The 24,335-nt window shown below is 40.0% G+C and overlaps 2 protein-coding genes across 5 annotated transcripts; one reads left to right on the top strand and one right to left on the bottom strand.

Moving 5' to 3' along the window:
- The first annotated feature begins 1,208 nt into the window (after window positions 1-1,208).
- On the top strand, window positions 1,209-4,520 carry LOC111589081 (claudin-10-like). The gene is made up of 4 exons (XM_023299792.3): window positions 1,209-1,828; window positions 2,041-2,122; window positions 2,217-2,324; window positions 2,418-4,520. Exons 1-4 carry the CDS (start codon window positions 1,747-1,749, stop codon window positions 2,602-2,604), a joined length of 459 nt encoding a protein of 152 aa, XP_023155560.2. The 5' UTR covers window positions 1,209-1,746; the 3' UTR covers window positions 2,605-4,520.
- Window positions 4,521-6,963: 2,443 nt separating this feature from the next.
- Window positions 6,964-23,952, bottom strand: dzip1 (DAZ interacting zinc finger protein 1). 4 transcript variants are annotated; one of them, XM_055008702.1, is made up of 19 exons: window positions 23,794-23,952; window positions 23,145-23,288; window positions 22,446-23,039; window positions 18,211-18,295; window positions 17,882-17,997; window positions 17,182-17,340; window positions 16,948-17,085; window positions 16,803-16,865; window positions 15,687-15,815; window positions 15,318-15,366; window positions 13,172-13,222; window positions 12,882-12,941; window positions 12,279-12,454; window positions 11,913-12,117; window positions 11,272-11,443; window positions 9,655-10,028; window positions 8,458-8,579; window positions 8,184-8,343; window positions 6,964-7,513 (listed from the first exon to the last, which is right to left on the bottom strand). In XM_055008702.1, exons 3-19 carry the CDS (start codon window positions 22,908-22,910, stop codon window positions 7,404-7,406), a joined length of 2,634 nt encoding a protein of 877 aa, XP_054864677.1. In that variant the 5' UTR covers window positions 22,911-23,039; window positions 23,145-23,288; window positions 23,794-23,952; the 3' UTR covers window positions 6,964-7,403. The 4 variants fall into 4 exon arrangements, with proteins under 4 accessions (XP_054864677.1, XP_035799553.1, XP_035799554.1 ...); XM_035943660.2 differs by having other exon boundaries at window positions 23,171-23,288; XM_035943661.2 differs by having other exon boundaries at window positions 9,661-10,028; window positions 23,171-23,288.
- Window positions 23,953-24,335: the final 383 nt, after the last annotated feature.

The following is a 24,335-nucleotide window of genomic DNA, read 5'->3' as shown; positions in this document are numbered from 1 at the left end:
ATTGAAGTAAATTTGTATCATGGAAAATATCATCAGGACTTAATATTTACACTACAGTTCAAAAGTTTGAGGTCACCCAGGTAATTTCGTGTTTTCCATAAAAACTCCCATTTTTATTCATGTGCTAATATAACTGCGCAAGGGTTTTCTAATCATCAATTAGCCTTTCAACTAGGGACGTCCAATATTGGCTTTTTTGCCAATAATCGATGTTGTCCAACTCTCAATTTCCAATTCCGATATCAACTGAAACCGATATATTTGGGCCATTTAACTCATTTTAGGTAACATCACGTCTCCCGTTGTGGAATTAACACATCGTGCCTGATTTTACTGGATGCATTCTCAAACGCAACAAGGCTTCCATATGTAAACATCGTCTGTGCAAAATAAGAAAACTACTTCAACTTAAGTTATGGAAAAAATGCCATATTTATGCCCTTTCGTTTTTCAATTGTCTCAAACAGTTCACACTCTCCCTCCATTAGTCCAGCAAATGCCGGCGAAATCCAGGCATTATTTTATCGGTTTTCATGAAAAAAACGATAACTATATCGACCAATATTACATCTTTATGCCAATATTAGGTCAACATCCCTACTTTCAACACCATTAGCTAACACAATGTAGCATCAGAACACAGGAGTGATGGTTGCTGGAAATGTTCCTCTGTATGAATATATATTTTTTGTCCCACATTTTCAAACTTTAAAACAGGTCAATTTTGACCCGCAGGACGACATGAGGGTTAAACATTTCCAGCTAGAATAGTCATTTACCACATTAACAATGTCTACACTGGATTTATCATTCATTTAATGGTATCTTCATTGAAGAAAACTGATTTTCTTTCATAAAAATTACAACATTTCTAAGCGACGTCAAGCTTTTGAACGGTAGTGCAAGTTGTAAATTTGTATGATAAATAACTTTACGGGTCTTATACTAAATATTCAGATTTGTCAGATAAATGTGTCTAATAAACATTTGTAGGGTCTTAGCCTTAATGATGGAAACATCTCTACTACACTTGACAATGATGAAAAACACTATTCAAGATAATCTGTGTATATAGGGGCTTAACACAAATATATGTATTTGTCATGTAAATATATGAATACCACATATTATTGCTGGGTCTTAAACTCAGTATTTTAGTTTGTCAGCTACATTTGAGTAATTAATATCGGGGGATCTTGACCTGAATATTCAAATTAGTTCTGTAAATGTTTACACAAAGTAACTGTAGGGTCTTATCTTACTGAAAGTAGCCAGGTTCAGGTTTTATTATATAGAATATGGTAAAGTCTCAAGTTTTGGGGTAATTTTATGTAATACGGTAATCTTTTTTTCTCTGCTGACACTCTGGGTCAACATCTGTTCTAAATGTGCTCCATAAACAACGGTGATTTTACTAGATGTCTGTGGCTGCTGATAAATATCTGCCACCCAACACCAATAACAGTCAAACAACAAAACAACATGTGATCTAACAGAATAAGAAGGAAGAGTTTTCACACAGACCCTCACTGAATATGGCTCCAGCTAACAAAGACTTCCTGTTTACATGAACAATATGAGGAACTAAAATGGTAATAAGTGCTCTGATGGTTAATTTTCTGTCTTTAGTGTTTGCTGTATTTCAGTCACACCTGTTTCCTTGCAGTGTTCCTCCACGCCTGCAGAGCGCTGGCCGTCTGCGCCGTCATCACCGGCTTCTTCGGAGGCGTCCTCACGCTGATAGGGATGAAATGCACTAAAATAGGAGGCTCAGAGATCGCCAACGCCAGGGTGACGTTTGCTGGAGGGATAACCTACCTGGTGTCAGGTAAACATATCTGAACACTTTCATGTTTTTATATCAAGCTATAGATGGATGGATGGATGATGGATGGATGGATGGATGGATGGATGGATGATGGATGGATGATGGATGGATGGATGATGGATGGATGGATGGATGGATGATGGATGGATGGATATTTTATTAATGCCAAGGGAAGTTACAAGATGTTTACAGCATTGACTTTTTCTTGGTAGGATTCTGTGGTATGATCACCTATTCATGGTGGGCCAACAAAATCATCACTGAGTTTGTGGATCCAAATTTCGTGGAACAGAAGTAAGTTCTTTAAAGGGACATGAGCATTTTTACAATACAATATTCCAAGACAGGGAAACACATTAACAGATATACCTCCACATGTGCTGCTCAGATTTGAACTTGGAGCTGCTCTTTTCGTCGGCTGGGGAGGCTCCATCCTGCTCATCTCAGGAGGGACGGTGTTGACTACCTTCGCTGGAAAAGAAGGTCTACCATCAAGGTGAACAGAAACCCTCCTCTTTAAAAGTCGTCTAGTAACACGGCCAGCAAGTACAGTAAGTTCACGTTGTATTTCCTCTTTCAACCTCATCAGCTCATCAGATCGGCCACGGAGGCCGGTTTCTTACGCCACTGGCCGAACCAGACGGACCTACATGCTGCCGGCCTCATCATCGCGAGTGACTCTGGTGCCACCGCTGTTCTATGAAGGCAGGAAGAGCCGAGCAACCAGAGCGACGACGAAGACCGGTCGAACCTTCAGCAGGGACAGCTTCGTCTGAGCTGGACCGGAACTCAGAGCCGAGGGAGTGACTAGACTGACATTTTTAGGGAACATGTTAACATGCTTTCTTACCGAGAGGGAAATGAAAAGATTGATACCACCGCCATGTCAATATGGAGCCGCTTAGCTTAGCATAAATACTGTAACGTACACTAGCGTTCAAAGGTTTGGGGTCACCCAGACAATTCCATGTTTTCCATGAAAACTTCCATTTTTATCCATGTACTAACATAACTGCACAAGGGTTTTCTAATCATCAATGAGCCTTTCAACAGCATTAGCTAACACAATGTAGCATTAGAACACAGGAGTGATGGTTGCTGGAAATGTTCCTCTGTACTCCTATGGAGATATTCCATGAAACATTTCCAGCTAGAATAGTCATTTACTACATTAACAATGTCTACACTGGATTTATCATTCATTTAATGTCATCCTCATTGGAAAAAAAAAAAATTCTTTCAAAATAAGGACATTTCTAAGCGACCCCAAACTTTTGAATGGTAGAGTTTATGTGTAACAGTACGTGGAAACAGCTAAATTGACTGTCAGGTGACTTTTCTTTCCTTTGTTTCTGGTCTAAATGCTAAGCCAAGCTAAATATCCACTGCAGAGGTGTCAAACATAAGGTGACTTTGCAAAGTGTAAAAATCACAAAGGTGAAAATGAATCCTTGATGTGAAACCTTGTATAATGTGAGTCAGCAGCTTCAGTATAACAGAGTTTGGTTTGGTGGAACCTTATTTTTACATATTTTTTTTAATGTATGATTTTTATACATCTACAAAGCAGGGGAACAACTTTACCTTTTCCTTAATAGTTCCAATTTTAGTTTGTATGGTGTCAGGATTACTACTAGATGTGGAAATGAATGTAAATTTAAAATGATTTCTCGTTCTTGACAAGTTGTAAAATACTGTATTGTTCAGTTCCAGACACCTGCAACTAAAGGTTTTGTGCCTTTGTCTGTCTATTTGTGCTTGTTTGTCATCTTGTGATTGGAATACTGCTCTTTTTAATTGTTTTACGTCTTTGAAGTGATTTTCTGTGACATTGTGGTTATTTTGCATCTCCATGTCGCTTTTTGCATCACTTCGTCTTTTGCTCTGTTTCTGTGTAGCTGTTTGCTTCCTCATTGGCTTGTCATCTTTCTTGTTCATTTGTTTTGTTGTTTATTCATTTCCTTGTTTATGTCATTGTTTTTATTCTCGTTACATCCTATTCTGCCTCTTTCAGGTCGTTTTCTGTCTTCCTGTGGTTGTTTTCTGTCTTTCTGTGGTTGTTTTCTGTCTCTGTGGTTGTTTTCTGTCTCTCTGTGGTTGTTTTGTCTTTTTGTGGTTGTATTCTGTCTTTTTGTGGTTAGACACAGTGTGATCTGTAAGTTGTAATGTGTAAATGATAAACTGAGGCATAATACTGTTTAAAATTTTGCTTATTTTTCTAAAGAAATTTCAGGTTGTTTATAATGTTCTGTAAAAAGATAATTCCTTAAATGTGAACATTTTCAGAATGTACTTTTTTGCAATAAAACAAGGGAAAATTTGAAGTTGTGGTGATTTATTGGTTACTATGTCCTGATTTTTGGCACATTTGAGATCAAATTGGGCTGAATGTGGAACCTGAACTAAGATGAGTTTGACAGCCCTGGTCTACTGGATGGAGAGGTATCAGAGTGAAATCAGTCTTTTCATCCAACTTGCTGCAAGAATGCAAATAAGTGAACACTTCATAAATAATATAAATATACATAAATTCTGCTTAACAATAACTGCTGTTTGAATTTGAGAGCCATTTTTGTCTTTTATCAGGAAGCATCCATCGTCTACTGAGGCTGTAGATCTTTTTTGTCTTTTTGCTTTGTTCTTTCGATGCACACTGAGGTTCAGTATAAAAGAGAACATGAATATGACAACACTTAATACTTGTTTACAAATCTGTTGATCAAAACACGACCAGGTTCCACTACTCAGGTATGTCACCTTCACCAGGGGGATGTTATATCTGGGTTCCTTACATTCAGTTGCGCTGTTATGTTAATTAAACTAAAGATACAAACAGCATTAACATCACATTTTATAAAACCTTTCAACATCTAGTACACACAGAAATGTACGACATTAATTCAGAACATGACATGTAAAGTAATATTCTATTGGTTTTCATGGTTTTTATGGTTTTGTAGTAACCAAATTGTATTGTTTTGTTTTATCATGCTGATGGAAAGCACTTCGGTTTTCTTTTGTGTTGTTGTAACGTGCTCTATGAATAAAATTGTGATTAGATTTGATTATTCTTTACTGTATCTTCGAAAATTTATAGAGTTCTTGTTCTTTGAGAGCAAATCTCCACTTCAAATCTGACTCCTTATTTAGTTTAATTAAATTTTTTTTTAAAATCTCCGTCTGACTTTTTAAAAGTCTTACACACGTTTTACATTTTAATGGCTGCACATTTAAAGATTTTGACTTTTAGTTTGATGCATCTAAATAATCTCTGATTACTTTAAAACTTTAAAAGTTTTTTCTATTCCTGCTTTTCTACATTTCGACAGATGGATGTTTCACCTCTATGAGGACGGCTGAAGTAAATTTGTATACTTATTGTATTTCTGTTGAGTCATTTTGATGAATGTTTTAATGGTTTTTGTGAATTTAGTAAAAAAAAGAAAAAATAAACTGGTTGAATTTTCTTCTTAAGTGTTTTTGTATTGAAAAAGGTCACTTTTCTTTCTTCTCTGGCTTCCAGACATTGTCCTGTACTTGTTCTGAGGCATCACAAGGTGTCACAATTTGCCAAATAACAGCTCAGTGATGGTATAATCTGTAGCTATCCACCCTGATGAAAGCAACATAGTCAAACAAGTGTGAATAAAATTGGTTAATAACAAAAACCCTGTAATTGTACGGAGTTCCAGAAGGGTCACAGCAAGAATGTTTGATTCTGTGTCACCAAAATATGCTTCAGATTCTCTCTGATTCATATGAGCAGTCCAGTTATAACACATTTCCAGTTTAGAGAACTAAACAGAATGCTTTACGCGGTACATTTATTGCTCATTATTCATTTAAAGCTGCTGGTTGTGAGCTCAGCTGCAGCTGCTGTGGTTCTGTCTGAGGTGCAGTAAATTTCTCCAGCTGATCCCATTTAAATCTGCAGTGATTTTACAACAGATGTGCTTTTTAGTTCCCTAAACATTCAGTGTGTTATAACGGGACGGGACCATCACACTCACAGTTCGTTATGGATCAGAAGAAATGCAGAGCAAAATGCAAGAATTTCCAAAAGTAATCCTGAAAAAATCATGCTGTGACCTGCAATAGAAGAAGCAGTGGGAGTGAGACGGACAGTAAATCTGGAAACTGGATGTAAAAATGATTTTAAATTTATAGTTTTACTAATTTACAATCTGCAGTTAATGTCTTCTCTGGAATTTTTACACTTTGAGGGCCAGATTGGATCCTCTGGAGTACCGCTTTTGGCCCACGGGCCGCATGTTTGACACCCTTGATGTAGATACATACATGTAAAATAGAATCCATGTATCTGAATGGCAGTGAGTGCTGACAGTCCTCTGCACCATCTCTATAGTCAGTGATGTTCAGAACAGGAAGCCATCGCTGCTGCTGCCCACCACAAAACCAAGTTACGCTCATCACAAATCACATTCATGGCTCAGTTCTCTACGCTTTTACTAAATAATTACACTTTTCAGAGAGTGTTCAATGTACATGTTGACCCAAAAAATGTCATGTAAAAACATTTATGTCTGAGTATCGGTTTGGCTGCTTTTACTACGTTATGTAGAGTTTTAAATTACAAATGTCTGTTGGTGTCAAGACCATAAAAAGTGACAACTTTCAGCTACAAAACATTCACTTCTCTTGTCTATATTACAGTTATCAGCTTGAAAAGGCTGTTTTCCTTCTCTCCTCCAACTGAAATTCAACCTAATATTTATATAGATTACATTCACATTTCATATTTGTATCTTATATGTGTGTACCGGCTTGTACTATTAAATATTTTTACTACACAGCATCAGTATGTTTTTCCATGACATTCTAGCAGCCTTATCTGAATGTTGGTCCAGAGCGCTGCCACAGAAACATGTGAGTTCATGATTCCTTGTCATTGCTACTTTAAGCTTGTGGCTAGAATTCTGCACAGCAATTGGTCGTTTTATATCATGAAGATGAGTCAAAAAATAGTTCTTTATCCAGACATTTTTTCTTCTTACACTAGTTCCATCTTTTCTGGTCTGCATACTATTAGTAGATTTAACTCCAATTCCACAGAAGCTCTGAAACATGCACAAACTGGTAACTTCAAATTGGGAATCAATTAGTCTTTTCAAGTATAATTTCTACAAAGAAATCTTTTATTGCTGATATAAATATCGTCTATACAAAGTCACATTGCCCCATTTATCACATAAAGGCGATATAAAATCTGACGTACAAAATTCTTCACAAACTACTCGCAGTAGCCAAAACAGTACCTCATATGGAGCGTGGTTTATACATAAAAAAAACTAAATCTATTCAAAGATGAACGCTGAGGAGGCCTAAGGCAAGCACAGAATTGGCACAAGGCAAAAGGTGAGACTGAAAAGAAAGTTCATTTATCTCCAACGTATTCATAAGATGGTTTTCTTCACCAAATGGAACCTGTTTCTGAACCCTGAACCTACTTTGTTGAGTATTGCTTTTCTGTGTTTTATAGCTTTCATTAAGTAGAAAATAGGTCTGTTTGGCCAGAGGAGGAGGCTGAGGTCTGTGTCTGTGCTGCGTCACCTGATCAGCTGTGGTGTGCGTTGTGTTTATTGCTGATGTCCTCGGAGTCGCTGATGTCAGTGAGGGAACACAGGCTGCTCTTCAGGGTGCTCCCGGTTCCAGCTTCAGTCAGACCTGAAAGAACAAGACAACCGTGTTTCTGTTTAAACCTTCCTGTTGTCCTCATGTACAGGCACCAAAAAAATATTGTTTCCTTGTCTGAAAAAAATTCAGCAAAAAAAATCCTCAAATTTCTGAAAATTTGCAAAACCTTCAGGAAGAAAATTCCAATAATTCCTTAAAAGTTTCCCTTGAAAGTTTTATTTTTAAAAAAATTCCCCAAATTTGGCAAGAAAATTCTTGTAAATATTTTCAAAAAATGAGTAAAAATCTTCTAAAAAATGCTAAAAATATCTAAAGTGATTCCATATATATCAGTAAAACTTCTAATATTTTCTTATGAACATTCACATAAAAATCGACCAAAATCCAGTGAAATTCGCTGGATTTTGGTTGATTTTTGTGTGAATGTTCTTAAGAAACATTATTGACATTTCTTTTTTTCCACCAAAAAAATGTTCAAAGATTTCCCAAAAATGTTGAAAATGTGGACATCAGAAGTTTCACTGTGAAAATATATTTTTTACCACATTTTCAAACTTTAAAACGGGTCAATCTGACCCGCAGGACGACACGAGGGTTAATACAGGAGACTATCATCCTCTCATCTTTGTGCTCCAACTGTCAACACGTCCTGCGATGAAGATCAGAGAAGACAATTAAAAATGCATGTGAGCAGGCTGACCTGATCTGGGAGCTTTTCCTGTCGAGGTTCCCCAGATGCTGGTGCTGGGAGACTCCAGACTCTTCCTCAGCAGGACAGAGCTCTGGACCGGTTTCGACACTTCTAGTCTTTCCTCTAATGAGGAGACCATCCACTCACTGCTCTCCTCCAGGTCTGTGTACTGTCACCACATACGGACATCTAATGTTATTCACCAACTACTGCCATCATCGACACAGATAATCTGACTCCACAGTGACGACCAAAGCTCTCTACAGAGGTTCAGTCCTTTTACCGTCAGTTCCTGGATCTCATCCTTCCTCTCTGGTAAGATGCTCACGCCCCCTGCTGGTTTCTTCACCACTCTGTCTGCAAACTGCTTCTCCATTTTCCTGGCAAGGTCGTTGATTTTGTTCTCTACAAGAAACAAATAATTCATAAAATATGTTAAAGTGGCAGAATCATGACCAAACTCTGACAGCTGGAAGCAATGAAGTCCAAAGAGGTGATACGTTTGAGCTCACTTTGTCACTTTAACATCTCCTAACCTGTTCAACAGTTAATGTGAAGCAGCACATGCTGTCATGATGATGTTGGAGGTAAAACCACAGTCATGAAACACTGCCTTTAAATAATACCACCTTACTGACAACAACAAAAAACAAGCAAAGCAAACCTACAAAAAAAACTAACAAGCAAGAAAACAAACAACTGAACTCAAGTCAAGTCTAAAGAACATCAAATATATCCAGATATGTGGGTTGCACCTCGGCATCAACACAAAAACACCCACTATGGTTAAAATGGAAAAGTTAAACAAATGTAAAACCTTAAAAAGCAGCTTGCAGGCTACATTTTCCACCAAATTTGTACTTAATCATTGGAAATGCTTGTTTGAAGAGTTAATTATTTAAATATTTGTGCTGTAGGCATTCAGAGCTGTTTATTTTTTGAGTCGTCTGAGATCTGTGCAGCAGAAGATCGTTTCTTTTACAATTCATCATTTTATTATCGTGGTGAATTATTGTCTATGTGCTGCACAAACTTCAAGACATCCAGTTCACATTTTTACTGACGACGGAGCTGCTTTTGGGTCATTTTGGTGCAGGTGAGAAAGCTTCACTGTTGCATCTATTAAAAAAAAATATATATATATACACTAATATTCAAAAGTTTGGGGTCATTTAGAAAAATTCTTCTCTATTCCTGGTCTCTAAGACACCCAGCAGGCTCATGATTGTCCACTATATGTGTATAAATACACATTTTGACCTTCCTCAGCTCCAGAAGTACTTTTTAGGGATCCTGGGAACCTTAAACGCATTTGACATAAGTTGTGTGACTCATAGTTCCTGACTGCAGGTAAATTAATTTCTCTCTGTTCACTAAAAGTGACAAACAAATCTCACTTTTCACCATTATAAAATGCAACCATTGAACACAGACAGATTACTTTATTATATCCTATGAGCTAGCAGCTTTAAAAACTAACCTTTACCGTGGCTTCTCTTATCCACGTTGCCGTTCTGGTCTTTGTAGCTCTGCAGCTGTCTGGGGTCGATCTCCTGCAGCTCGCTGACTTCTGACCACTCATCCTCCTCTTCATCGCTCTCCATCTTTGTTACTGCTGTCTTGGTCACTCCACCCAGCGACGTCCGGGACTGCTGGGTGTTGGAGGTGGACGACTGCCTGACTGCAACCTGCCTGGTCAGGACCGGACTGGTTTTGCTCGCTCTGATCTGGACTGGGGTGGCCTGGTTCAGTCTGGGCTGTAGTGATTTGCCCCTCGGGAGTTTGAGGGGCAGTTCCTCCTCCATGTCTGTGTCCTCTTCCTCAGAGTCGTCACCTGAACTGAAGGGAGGGGTCCTGAAGAGTCACACAAACATGACAACTTTTACTTATCATCCAACTTGTTTTTCTTAAAGCTATAGAAAAACTTAAAGAATAATTCCAGTTTATTTCAAGCTGCTGTATATCCCATTAATGTGGTTGTAGTGGCTCTGCAAAAAAATGTGTAGCGGATGAAATGGCCCTAAAAAAAGATGCTTAACAAGTATAAGGTTATACATTATCAGACAGCAGATGAACACAAACACTACTGTTCATCTAATCCAGTAGAGTAAATGTTACTACAGTAGAACAGTAGTACAGCAGAACACTGATCAAGTAAGTCAGTATCATATTATAAAGGGATGTTGTTTAGCTAACAAAGTAAAAAAATCCTCTGGTTCTTCTAATATTATTATATTATTATATTATGTAACTCTCCTTTCTTTCTTCTACTATTATTGTGTTGACTGTGCATCATTGTAGATTTTAACATTACCGTAATGTTCAGATTATTGAGTGCACCTGAATATAAGCTGTACCCACTAAATTTAAAAAGAAAAAAATATCGTACATATATAGGTCGCACTTGTCTGTAAGCCGCAGGTGTCCACGGTGTAACATGAGATATTTACACAGAAAGATTTAAATTTTTAATTAAATAAATTCTTTTTTCTGGACAGTGCCTGTAACACGGCAGTAAAACTGCTGGTTAAAAAAATTTAAAATACAGTAGCCTACCAGAAAAGTCACTGATCGCCATCTTCATCTTTCTCCTGCGCACTAAAACCACTGAAGGCATCTTCTTCAGTGTCGGAACTGAGCATCTGATTTAATTCGAACGGTTTCATTGGTCCACTGTGACCTGTTTGGTAATTTCATTGGTCTGATGTGACGAGGCTAAATGTATTGGTGGCATGAAGATCGTTAGCTCGTAAAAAGCTATAAATTAGCCGCATCATTGTTTAAGTCACAGGATTCAAAGCATGTGAAAAAATCAGCAGCTTACAGTCCAGACATTGTGGTATCTGGTACATCTACACTGGCTGCTGGCTAGTCAAGTTACGTTCGGTAATTTGCTTACAGTCTAATTTTTTGCAGTTGTCTGTTGTCAACTGTTGTTGTATTTTTTGACCGTTTGCCAAAACACTCTTTTGTGCATCTCCATTTACATCTTTCCTGTTCTGTTCTTGCTAGGTTCTGCAGTAATTCAGTTAAACAGCACAAATATTAATAAGAAATGGACTTTACTGGAGAAACTGAGCAGTGCATTCTTCCATACTTGCTTGTGAGGACCTTTGAAGCAGTCTTGGTGTTGGGTGTAGACGTCTTCGGTTGGGTGGTGGTACTCCTAGTTCTTGGTGCTGGTTGGGGGGTTTTAGGCTGTTTGACTCCAGATACCCCCTGACTGGCTGTGGAAGGCAGGCTGCTGGATCGAGGCCGAATCTGGACCACTACACACACACACACACACACACACACACACACACACACACACACACACACACACACACAAACACACACACAGAGACACAAACACACACACACACACACACACACACACACACACACACACACACACACACACACACACACACACACACACACACACACACACACACACACACACACACACACACACAACAGATACATTAAACACAACGAGCAGCTCAGTGACTAATACTGTGTCAAAGTTTAAATCATGTGGCAGCCTAAGTGTTGGAAGCACCAGCAGTCAGAGTCTATAACTACAAACTATTAAACACACAATAAAAATCCTCAGTTCTAAGACGAGGTACAAATGCAGCATGACTCACAATAAGCTAGTTGATGCTACTAAAGCAGACTGTCCTGTTTACTACACGTCTGGGGACAGATTAAGAGTTTGAAAAGATGAGCTTATGACTCAGTCCTGGTAAGTACCTTGAACAGTGTTTCTGGATCTGATCTGTGATTGTAGAGCCGGATCGCTGCCTCTCCTCTGTAGACCCAACTTCTGCTCCACAACGCTGGTTATCTCCTCGCGATGCAGCCAGTAGTCGGGCATGGTCTTTGCAAAGCTCTCCCGGCTTGAATGCATCTTGGCCAGGATGGAAGTGAGCTCCTTGTTCTTCAGCCCACTCTGATCCTGGGAGGAGTGAAAGGGAACAGAATCAATAGCAGTTTTTACAGAGGCAGGGATTATTAAAAATGATGTACTGGTATGCTGAAGTACATGTAGATATTATATTCCTTTAGACTATGTGCTGTAAAATATGTGATAATGTTCTTGAGGAGTGTGCAACATACAGGCTTGATGCCCAGGTTCTCCAGCTTCTTGATTACAGCCTGTTCTAGCTCTGGTCGCATCTCTTTCTTGATGTTGGGGTTCCTCTTCAGAGCACTGCTGTTCACCCTCTGCTTCTTCTCTGGTGCAGGTTCTGGCTTCTTTTCCACTGGCCTCCTCTCGGAGATGCTGCTGGATTCTGGAAATAAAATCTCACTCAGTCAATCTTTCAGAGAATTAGGAAGCAACTGAAGGCAGGAGAGGCCAAAAAGAAAAATAAAATGAGCATGCATTTGGCAATTTTCACATCAAGCTGTAGGTAGATGGATGTAACTGTGGTGGAGCAGGCAGAAGAGGAGAATGCCTTTAAGTTCCTTTGCCACAATCAAGGTAACACGATGACAGATGGACATAGTGATGATCAGCAGTGCTGACATGACATCACAGACTATGAGCTGGATTTCCAAAAAGCTTCCTCATACTGAGGTCATCTTAATGCTTTCATGCCAGGTCAGAATAAGATGATCTCAGTCCAGACACACTCAAAGAAAGGCAGCTCAGAACAGACCGATGCATCCATGCAGCAGCATGCAGTCGACCGGCTCTGCTACTTTTAGCTGTTTTACCTTTCTCCTCTTCTGACAGCTCCTGTATAGGATCCAGCTTAAGAGCAGACACTGGCTCCTCTAATTGGACACCACATGAGGTCAACAGTCAGTGGAGGTCAGGGAGTCACATAGAATAGGCGTTAAAGAGAGGGGGACAAGAACGTGGGGGCAGCACTGCTTGTTTTAGGAGTGTTCTGTCAGAAACAGCATCAGGTAAATCCTTCATGCATAGGAGCACATGCTCAGCTTCTCTGGGAGTGACAATGTCTTTATGATCCATTTCTCTTATGAAAATGGCTTCTACTTACCGAGTACAACTCTCTTTTGTTTAGGTTCCGGTGCTGGTGCACTGACAATGACTGGAAAACAGAGAGGAAGATGCACACATTAGGATCATATAAGCAGTTTCCTTCACTGATAACAAAGTAAAAGAGAATGTACAGAGGATCTTCATGCTGCACATCAGTCACAGCTCTGTTGAGCTGTTTTATCTTTTATTAGCATACATCGATCAGGCACAACATTATGACCACCGAATGTTGTGTTGGTCCTCGTTTTGCTGTCAAAACAGCCCTGACCTGTCGAGGTATAGACTCCACCAGACCCCTGAAGGTGTGCTGTAGTATCTGGGACCAAGATATTAGCAAGGGATCCTTTAAGTGCTGTAAGCTGCGAGGTGGGGCCTCCATGGATTGGACTTGTTTGTCCACAACATCTCAGATGCTGGATTGAGTTCTGGGGAATTTGGAACCAAGTCCACACCTCAGACTGGTTGTTGTGCTCCTCCAACCATTCCTGAACCACTATTACTTTGTGGCAAGGTGCATGATCCTGCTGAAAGAGGCCACAGCCATCAGGGAATACAGTTTCCATGAAAGGGTGAACATGGTTGGCAACAATGCTGAGATAGGTGTCAAAGCAAGGTCCACATGGATGACAGGAACCAGGGTTTCCCAGGAGAACACTGGCCAAAGCATCACGCTGCCTCTGTCGGACAAACACCCGGCCATCCACGTGAGGTAAAAGAAAACGTGATTCATCAGACCAAGCCACCTCCTTCTGTTGCTCCGTGGTCCAGTTCTGATGCTCACATGTCCATTGTTGGTGCTTTCTCTGGTGCACAGGGGTCAGCATGGACACCCTGACTGGTCTGCAGCTTTATACGCAACAAACTGATGCTCTGTGTATTCTCACACCTTTCTATCAGAACCAGCACGAACTTCTTCAGCAATCTGAGCAACAGCAGCTGGTTTGTTGGATCAGACCACACGGACCAGCCTTCCTCCCCACATGCATCAATGATCCTTGGTCGCCCATGAACCTGTCTCCGGTTCATCACTGGTCCTTCCATGGACCACTTCTGATACATCCTGACCACTGCAGACCAGGAACACAGTTCTGGAGATGCTCTGATAGAGTCGTCTTGTCAAACTCGCTCAAATTCTTACGCTGTCCATTTTCCCTGCTTCTACCATTAACTTTGAGTACAAAATGTTCATTTTCTCCATAATATATCCAACCCACTACAGGGTGCCGTGATGAAGAGATAATCAGTGTTATTCACGTCCCCTATCAGTGGTCAGAATGTTATGCCTGATCGGTGTAAAAACACATTTACAACATTCATTTGAACACTTTGAACATGTATTGTGATCATATGATCAGTCTTCTCCTGCCTGTCAGTGTCTTGGTCATAATGTAGTGGATTTTACCAGCAGCTGGGATGAGACTAATACTTTTGAGCGAGATCAAATTCCTTACTCATTCTATTATCGAACAACATGACACAAAGATAACAGAAATTCAGCTGCACTAAAACACAGTACAGACATTTTTATACGTATTATTTAGCAGTAGACAAACACACCAACTCTAACAGCAACAGACTGCCTGGCAGCTGTGACTGATGGCTATAATGAACGTATAACACATGTGGACCTTTCACAAAGTGGATGTTTCACAGAATGTATCTCTCAAGATGTCTACACCTGTAGCATCATGGAGGATGGTGGCAAAACAAGATGCTGAGCTCATGTTTACAGATATTTGTTTCTTTATTTTTTGACCTCAACTAACACAGAGTTTGTGTAATATGGATAATCTAACATCCACAAACTCGGGCAGACTGTAAGGAATAGAGTGACTAAGCAACAGTCAACTGGTAGCATGGTAGGGTGATCTAGACTCCGAAGTGGAAGCTCTGTTTATTAGCTGTAAATTAAAAGACTTTATGACCCATTCCCAGCTGTGCACACCTCACGTGCAAAATCTAAACAGAGACTGATCTATTTTTACATTTGCAGCGTTGATCTCCTGGACTCAGAGATGCCACTCTTACACGCCTGGTGTCGTTGTTTTTACTGATTTTAGTGGAAACAGGGATGCAGCAGCTCCTCCACATGCGTTACACATTCAGGGCAGAAACAGGGCGAACATAAGAGAAGGAATGCATACCTGGTGATTCCACTACTTTGGTGGGTGGACGGTTGGAAATCGTCCTCATCTGTGACAGAATAAAAAAAACACTTATGTAATGACATGGCAGAAACAAAAAAGAAGACTGTAAGATTTTCCCAGCTAAACTAACTTCTCCTTGGAAACACAACCTCATAAGAGACAACCAAAATCCATTCACGGCTACTTATCTAAAAATGTGGAGCTATTACAGGAAAAGCATTAGCAGCTTCCTGTCAGAAGTACAGTATCATCAAACATCAACAGCAAATACAGGATATCCTGAACAAGAGCTGACCCTCTGCTTCCCTTCCTGTCCTGAAATAATGGCTCTGGTGCTGATTACAGTCGGTGTGAATGAGTGTTAACCTGTTCCCTCTGAGCCTTGATGGTTTGCTCCTTCTCCTGCAGCCTCCTGCTCATCTCCTGCTGCAGCTTCTGGCTGCGTTCCTGGTGCTCCGACAAGGACGACTGCATTCTGCTCAGTTCATTCAGCCACTGGAGGCAACAGAAAGAGGAGAAATTTTCCAACTGGTTATTCTATAAAAAGCTTGATGAACACAATATTTACAGAGGCTTTAATGCAGGGGCGTCAAACATGCGGCCCGCGGGCCAAAACCAGCGCACCAAAGGGACCAATCAGGCCACAGACGACTTTACAAAGTGTAAAAATTACAGAGAAACATTAACTGCAAATTGTAAATTTATAACATTGTAAGTTTAAAATAATTTCGAGATCATGACAAGTTGTTTTGATCATAAAATACTAGATTTTTTTTGTCATTTTGTGCCTCGTTTTTGTAATATTTGATCTTGTTTTTGCTTTTTTTGTCACATTTTTTGTCTGACTGTTGTCATTTGTCTTATGTTTTTGGTGTTTTGTGTTTCCTTTTTGTCTCGCTTGTGTTTTTTGTCTTATTTTTGTCATTTTGTGTTTCGCTTTATTTGATGTTGGTTGTCTCGTTTTTGTTGTTTTGTGTCTATTCATCTCGCTTGTGTTGTTTGTCCATTTTTGTCACTTTGTGTCTCGTTTTTGTAATATTTTGGCTTGTTTTTTGTATTTTTTTTAGTCTGACTTTTGTGGTTTGGATTATAAAGTAAAATATTACTTTGGTCAGTTCCAGATATCTGTGACTACATGTTGTGTTCCTTTGTAGAAACACTGTGATCTGGAAGTTGTAATGTGGAAATGCTAAACTGAGGCTGAATGTTGTTGAAACTGAATTTAGTTTTCTTGAGAAATTTCAGGTTGTTCATGATGTTTTGTAAAAAGATAATTCCTTAAACGTTGATATTTTCAGAATGTACCTTGTTTTTGCACTAAAACAAAGGAAAAATGTGGAGTTGTGGTTATTTATAGGTTATTATGCTGTGATTTTACTGGTCACTAGAGATCAGATTGTGCTGAATGTGGAACCTGAACTAAGATGAGTTTGACACCCCTGCTTTAATGACATGACAGCTGCATCGAACACTAAAACATACCTGATTCTTTTCAGATTCATGCTGAGCATTAATGTCTTGCAGTCTGGATTCCCACTTTTTATCCTAAGAGAGAAAGTTCTGAGCACGTTAGGTTGTACTTAAATCACATTAGGTTTTACAACATTACCCTTCCCTTAACATTTACCTGTTTCTTTATGTGGTGTTCCAGCTTCTGGATGGCTTGTATCTGCATCTCTTTGTAGATGTCCAGATCTCTCTCCGGCTGCGACCGCACAGGACTGACGGATTTTTCATGCTTGGCTGTTTGATTCTGATTCACTTCCTATAAAGTAAAATGCGTGAAATAGTAAAAAGTGTGAATGAAAAGATCCTGAAACTCCAATGAGAAGAAAAAGAGATCCAAATATCTCTTTCCTACATTAAGAGCCTGAATATTTCGGTTGTAAAGAAACTCCATTTCCTTGCGCATGCCGTCCCTGCTGTCTTCTATCTTCCTGTCCATGCGAGCCATCTCCTCAGCCTTAAAACGATCCAGTTCTCTCAGCAGGTCTTTGTGCATGGACTGCTGCTCTTTTTCCTGCAATCACAGGAATAAAAATGAGCTTCAACAGCGGCAACAAAACTGAAAATAACTGGAGTTCTAAAGCGTATTTAATCTCTCATCTGCAACTGCACTTAAAATAGGTCAAGATGAAGCAGCAGCACCATGACAAACAGGAGTCTGTAATATAAATAGGGGTTAGTAGGAGAGACTTTATCTAACATTTATAATAAGGTGGAAAGTCATAAAAAGACATTCTAGCAGATCAGTAAGTTCACTTTGTCTTAATAAGGATATCTATTGTGAACTTTTTTAACAACTGGAGACGACATTATGTGCACTATTAATTAGTGCTATAAATCATATATATTCTATATAGGTGAAAATCACATTTTTGCTGTTCTCCTGTTTTACTGTATGTCATAATAAGTACTCTGTTTATGGTTCTGATATTGATGCATGTGACTGTGTTGTAACTTAACCGTTAAGTGAGTCAGGTCACCTTCATGACACTTGGGATTAATAAAGTATTTATCTATCTATCTCAGACTAATCAGAACTTGCTCTGTTGTCCTACCTGAGCTACTTTAGCTGCTAACGCCTGCTGCTGCTGAACGATCTGCTCCTTCAGACCACTGATCTCCAGTTTGAGACTGTCGATTTGAGACTTCTTCTCAATGTCAGACCGCAGCTCTGGAAAGACATTGGGCAACAACAACAACAAAAAAACAACAACACAGTATCGTATGTAAAAAAACACAATGTGAGGGAGTATTTTACGTTTCACATGCTACTGCAGGTACTTCTCCTGATGTTAGAAGTTTATTCTGCTTTTATGGTCATGAATCAAACCCTCCACGTCTCTCTTCTAAACTTCGATGAAGCCTTTATGTCTGATTGACTTACGGATGTCGAACTCGTCAGGATGCCGGCGCTGCATGTGATTCTGGAGAAACGAGGAATTGAGGAAGGTTTTATCACAATGTGGACACTGAAAGAGAAACAAAAAAGACTGGGTCGAAATGTGATGATGACATTGAGGAACAAATTCATCAGTTTGACATCACAAATGCAAACTAAAAGCTAATACCTGTATTTTGTTATGAAAATTGTGTTTTCAAATCAGTAAAGGTGCTTTCTCCATTTGTTTACATGTCTTTTGAGCTCTCAGTCATCACACTTTTCACTACAAATGACACTTATTTTCATTATTGATTAGAACGTGGGCTATTTTCTATTATTCAGTTAATCCTTAGGTTTGTAAATGTCAGAAAACAATGACAAAAGTGACATTTTCAATTTGTCCAGCTAACAGTTCAAATCAAAAAACAGCAAATCTTCACATTTGAGGAGCAGTGTTGACTGGAGACTGTTTGAACCCACTGAATCAGAAGCAGCTTCTGGGTGATTTTGGCTCCAGTGATATTTTTTTCCTCCTTGCGGACTCATTTATTACTGCAGTATAAAGTCTTGAACCTCTATGTGAAACAGCACTAGATAGAAATAACTTATAAATGTCTTTAGTGCAGAAGGACATAGCTGTAATGTCATAAATCAAAAACATATGCAACACAAAAGTGACATTTCTTTGATTTATATGAACTGCAAAACACTGAAATCAATATTCAGAACATTTTTCCAGGTGCAGACAGTTTGCTACCACAACTGGAATATAAACTGTATTCCCTCCTCTACTCTACACTTTGGCTCTAGAAGGATATTTTCCCATGCAGAATGTATCTCCCAAACAACTTGCTTTTCTACATCGTGTTTCTGAGGCATGTTGCTTTTATTTTATTAAGTATGTTTTATTTTCCTCTAAATCTCTGTTACTATCTGCTCATAGTAATCACTGCTTTCATTTTTTTTTATAGGATCTGGTGCAAATTGTTTATTTTTTGTTAATTATTGAATGGAGCGTGAAGAATGAAGGGATTTTGATGAAATATCACAATTCTTAGTTGATCTTTAGTTTGTTATTTTCTTGAGGAAATAGATGCCATATATGATGGAGACAAATACCCTTGAAAAATAAAAATTTGATTGATTTTTTTTCTGGTATTTACAGTGCTTGGCTCCAATAAATGGGGTTAATTTTAGGATATTTCTAAAAAAAATATGCCTTTCATAGTGACCAGTGTGTTTTGGGCTTTGGAGGATTAAAGGTTAATCAGTTACAAACAGCTGTCATGAAATACACATATTGTGGTATTTTAACTGCCTGTTATTCCACAGGGTGTCCCTAAAGTCTGGACACACAGGAAATCTCATTTTTTTGCCTCCAAAGATTAAATATGGCCATTAAATTAAATACATGTTTGATTAATTATCAAATATATATTAAATTCAATATATTAAAAATTATATATTGAATAAAAGTTATTAAAAATTTAAGTTCTTGAAAATATGTATTTTTGCCAGTGAGTCCAGACTTTAGGGACACCCTGTATTTTTATGTTTGCGTTTCTGAATTAAATTTACGCTCCACACGGTGCATTTAAACATTTTCAAAGTGGAACAAAGCACTTTTTAACGCGACCAATTCCACAATGTAACATATGACATCACTGTGTAGTAATAACAGATAACACAAGATGATGATGATCATCTAGAGATTCAAAATGTTGTAGATCAAATTGTTGACTGTCTGAAGCAGGTTACAGTTTCTGACTGAGCTCAGGTTAATTTCCCTCCAATCAGCTGCTTCCACTGAGTCCAGATGTGTTTCCTCACAGACAGATAGCATGAGTGATGTTGATTTACTCCCTAAGGCAGACGTCGCCACACTCCAGCTCACTAACACCTAACAAACAGAAAAAAACCTGCCTGTTCCTCACATCATACGCTACATTTAACACTGCCACTCTTTGTGCCTGTGACTTCACTTACCATTAAACCGACTGATACTGATATCCTGCTGCACCGTATGACAGCAAAGATTCAAAGGCTTCTGGAGGTGTGGCTCTACAGCATGCTGCAATCACAATACTAGCTTTTAATAACTGTGAAAATTGGAAGTTAAATTAAATTAGTGTTCACAGAAAGCTCTGCGTGTTTCTGTGGAGCTACAACAAACACCAAAGGTCCTTGAAGGACGTCAACACATGGCCTTTCTATCAATTATTGAACCTGCTCTGTTAGCTGAGCTCCTAGCGCACACCTAGCAACCACATGCTGTCATGACACACTATATCTGTTGCCGTGGCAACCGCTTGGCCAGGTCAGCGGCAGCCGTACACTTCAGAGATTTTTGACTTGTGCTATAAATAGCCTGATGGTGAACGAGCTGTGGTACCTGGGAGAGACATTCTGAGGAACACAAACGCCTTCGGGGGAGGAGGGAGTCATGCTGATTATTGCTCTTATATCCTTTTTGTAAGTGGATTTAAAAAAAAAAACTAATTGCCGCAAAATGACACCATCTGGTCTGCAGCTCTAAATCCTTTTCTTCCCGTCTGAGAACAAGGCTGATTATAATGAGAAAATGTGTCCAGACAACCTCTGGGAGGAGGTTCTGCAGCATCAGAGCGAGAACAGCTAGGTTCTGTAACAGCTTCATCTCCAAAGACATCAGACTCTTGAATTCACAATAATCCTTCTGGGCAGGAGCACCCGTGGTCCCAGTGAAAATATCACTGCTGCTACATCTTCACTGATGAATAAATCAGGGATGAGAATGACAAATGGAAAAAAACTCTGAAAATGTCTGCCGAAGGCACGGAAAATTTTTGTAAAATTCACTTAGAAATGGCATTCTCTGGTGACTTTTAACAGTGAATATATAAGGCAATCAACACCCAAAATCCATTAATTTCTTCATGAATTTCACCTGTTTTTTAAAAAAACAATATCCCAATTTGGTGGGCTACCAAGGGGATACTTGATCATTATCATTTATGGTACATTCAATTTTTGAGTTTCATGCCTTTCAAGGAATCTGTTCATTTAAATGCAACATATTTATACCCTGTTCATTTTAATTCTAATACAACATATTAATACCCCAATATTTTGTTGTTCAAAGGAATGGCACAGTTTATATACCATAGATCTATACGTATCCACGCACCAGAAATGATCAAAACTCAACAATATCGTGTGCTTGCATATCCGCGAAATTTAACATGTGGAAGGAAACAATCAGATGAAACTGGCATCAAATTGCTGCCGAAAATAGGCGGATGTTGTCATTAACATAAATAGCGAGTGATGTTTACAGATAGCAATGCCGATTTCCGTTCTCACAGCTGTGTCTGATTTTGCAATGCGCGTTGCCGAAAGATGTCGGCGGCGGGATGGCCATCACAAGCCTCGGCTCGCGACGCGTCGGCCGGCCGGCCGCTTGCCTACCCCTACCCCCTTACAATTTTCTCAACGGATTTACACGATTCACAAAAATTATACTTTCGGCGGAAAGAAACTCGGAATTCCGCGGATCCGCGGAAAATTCTCATATTTATTAAATATGTGCGGATGTGTATGTATACAGGTGTGTGTGCATGTATATATATGTGTGTGTATATATATATATATATATATATATATATATATATATATATATATATATATGCGTCTGTGTGTATATATTTATATATACATATTCATATATGCATTTATATTGTTTTTTTTACATGTATATATTAGAATTGTTTTTTTTTATTCAGAATAATTTTTGTTTTGTTTTTTATCAGTCTGATGACAAGCTTATTGCATCAAAATTTCAGTCATAATGTTCACCAACTAGTGTGTGTCCTGGTTGACAGTAAAGTGGCTATTCTCTCCTATTCTATTCTCTCCTATTCTATTCTATTCTATTCTATTCTATTCTATCCTATTCTATACTATTCTATACTATTCTATTCTATTCTATTCTATTCTATTCTATTCTATTCTATTCTGATAGCACACATCTCAGCCCGGGCAGGTTTTACATCCATAACAACTGTTTACTGCAAAAATCCTTCCCATTTTCCCTCCAAACCCCAACGTGAGAGGCACAAAGCTGGAGCTGTGAATAGATCTCAGGAACAATGACAGAGGGGCCCGGAGGAGAGAGGGGGTGGGTGACGGAGCGCTGTATGTGAAATGTAAATGGTTAGTGATCCCCCCCAGGGAGCGAGTGTTTATCCTGTCAGCAGTACCTTCTGGCTGCTGATGATCCGTGGCGCGAGCAGGGACTGCTGGGTGCGAATAACCTTCTTCCGCTGCTTGAGCTCGGCGGTCAGCGCCTTCATCTTCTCCTCCTGCTTCTTCTGCCGAGCCAGCAGCTGCTCCCGCTCCCCGCCGGCGGCCGAAAGCCTCTCCTCGGCCGCCCGCAGGTTGACGGCGAGGAACTCCTGGCAGTGGAGGAGCCACTCCACGGTGAGCTGGGCCAGCTGCAGGAGCTTGACCAGAGCCGGGTCCACGGGGCTCTGGCAGCGCTGGCACCGCTCCCCGTCCAGGCTGCAGAACGTCACAGTGCCGATGTGCTCCTGGAGGGCGTCCACGTCCAGCTGGCTCACCACCAGGTCGATGTCCACAGCGTTGATCCGCCGCCAGTCCACGCTCTCCCGGCGGGGACGGAACTTAAACGGGAGGACGGTGGAGGCTCCGCTGGACGGAGTCATACCTGACGCAGTGTGTCCGTGAGCAGACTGCTGGCTGAGCGGGGAGTTCAGGAGGGAGGGGATCCCCGCTGACGAGTGGTTCCCCTGGGTGTCACTGGTGTAGGGGTAGTAGACTCTGTCGTGAAATGGCTGAAACAAAGAAGCAAATCCACATCCGCATCAGAGAGGTAAACACAGATAGCAGGAGGAGGTGAAGCAGCAGATTCCACCACAGCACATCCAGCCTCCATCTACCTCTGGTGCAGCCGTGCTCTCCTTACCATCCTCGGCTGATTCCGTCTTCGCTCTCACACACAGATGGGCTGCTCTCCGGTTCCGCCTCCTCGCAGGCAGCGCTGGGCGTCCGACACGTTACCATGGAGACGGAGACGGGCGTCCCTGGGGACACAAGTGTTGAGAAAACACCGCAGACAATCAGTAAATGTGTCCCCTAGCTGAGCGTAGTACAACACAGAGCTTATTACGGGATAAAACCTCTCCTGGGTTCGCTCCCCTGACAACCACCTGAGCACCAAAATGGTTCCCAGCTAACGGCAGATACCGCTAATCGGTCCGAATCACATTTCCATGTCGGGGCACGTTTTTTTTTCATCCTCCTCGACCTAAACAATGGCAGACATGCTTGAACTTGTCCGAGCTACACTTAAGAAGTCTTTCTGGAGGCGACGTTAAAGTTCCAAACCTAAATCTTTCTCTAAAAGTGCAGCAGCGAGCTAACAAATGACTTTCAAACGCTCGTGCCTGCCGAGCTAACGGACATTTTTTTTAGTGAGCGAGTTGGGGGCGAAAAAAAAACTTTAAAACAACCTATTTATACATCACCGACAATTATGAAAGTTAAATACCGAGTTTTACATTGAAGCATTCGAGTAAAACCACTTACCGTTGAGGTTGTGTTGTCAATTTTCAGCCGTTAACGGTTTTTTTACGGACGACACCCCAGGAGATTTGAGGGTGACGTAGCCGCTGGTGTCCACATTCCTCAGTCCGAATCCCCCAAGAAGGAAAGGAAGGTACCGCTAATGCAGGCAGAGCTTCCGGCGCGAACCTACAAAATAAAATGGCACCTCAGTATTTTCTCAGTGTTTTGTAAGACATGTTTTGTTTTGTATATAGAGGGCCATTTTCAAATTGTTATCCATAGCTGGGAGTCACCAATTGAAATTTCGCTGCGTGGGAAAACAATGACAATAAAGATTCTTGATTCATATTGTTATAAAATTAGAATTACGTTATGATTAAATGCTCTTTATGAGCAAACAACTGTGTGACTCTGAACTCATATAACCCAATGTACCCAGTAAATTTCCATGATCTAACTTTGACCATGAAAATACAACAAGTTGATCCTGCAAGCAGCCGGTTAAAACTGGCTGCTCAGAAACTGATAATACCAATGTAACTTGTTTATGTGCCAGCATAAAA

Source organism: Amphiprion ocellaris, chromosome 24 (genome assembly GCF_022539595.1).
Source record: "Amphiprion ocellaris isolate individual 3 ecotype Okinawa chromosome 24, ASM2253959v1, whole genome shotgun sequence".
Classification (NCBI taxonomy): Eukaryota; Metazoa; Chordata; class Actinopteri; family Pomacentridae; genus Amphiprion; species Amphiprion ocellaris.
Note: the sequence above shows the minus strand (reverse complement) of the source record. Positions and strands in the feature narration are given on the sequence as shown.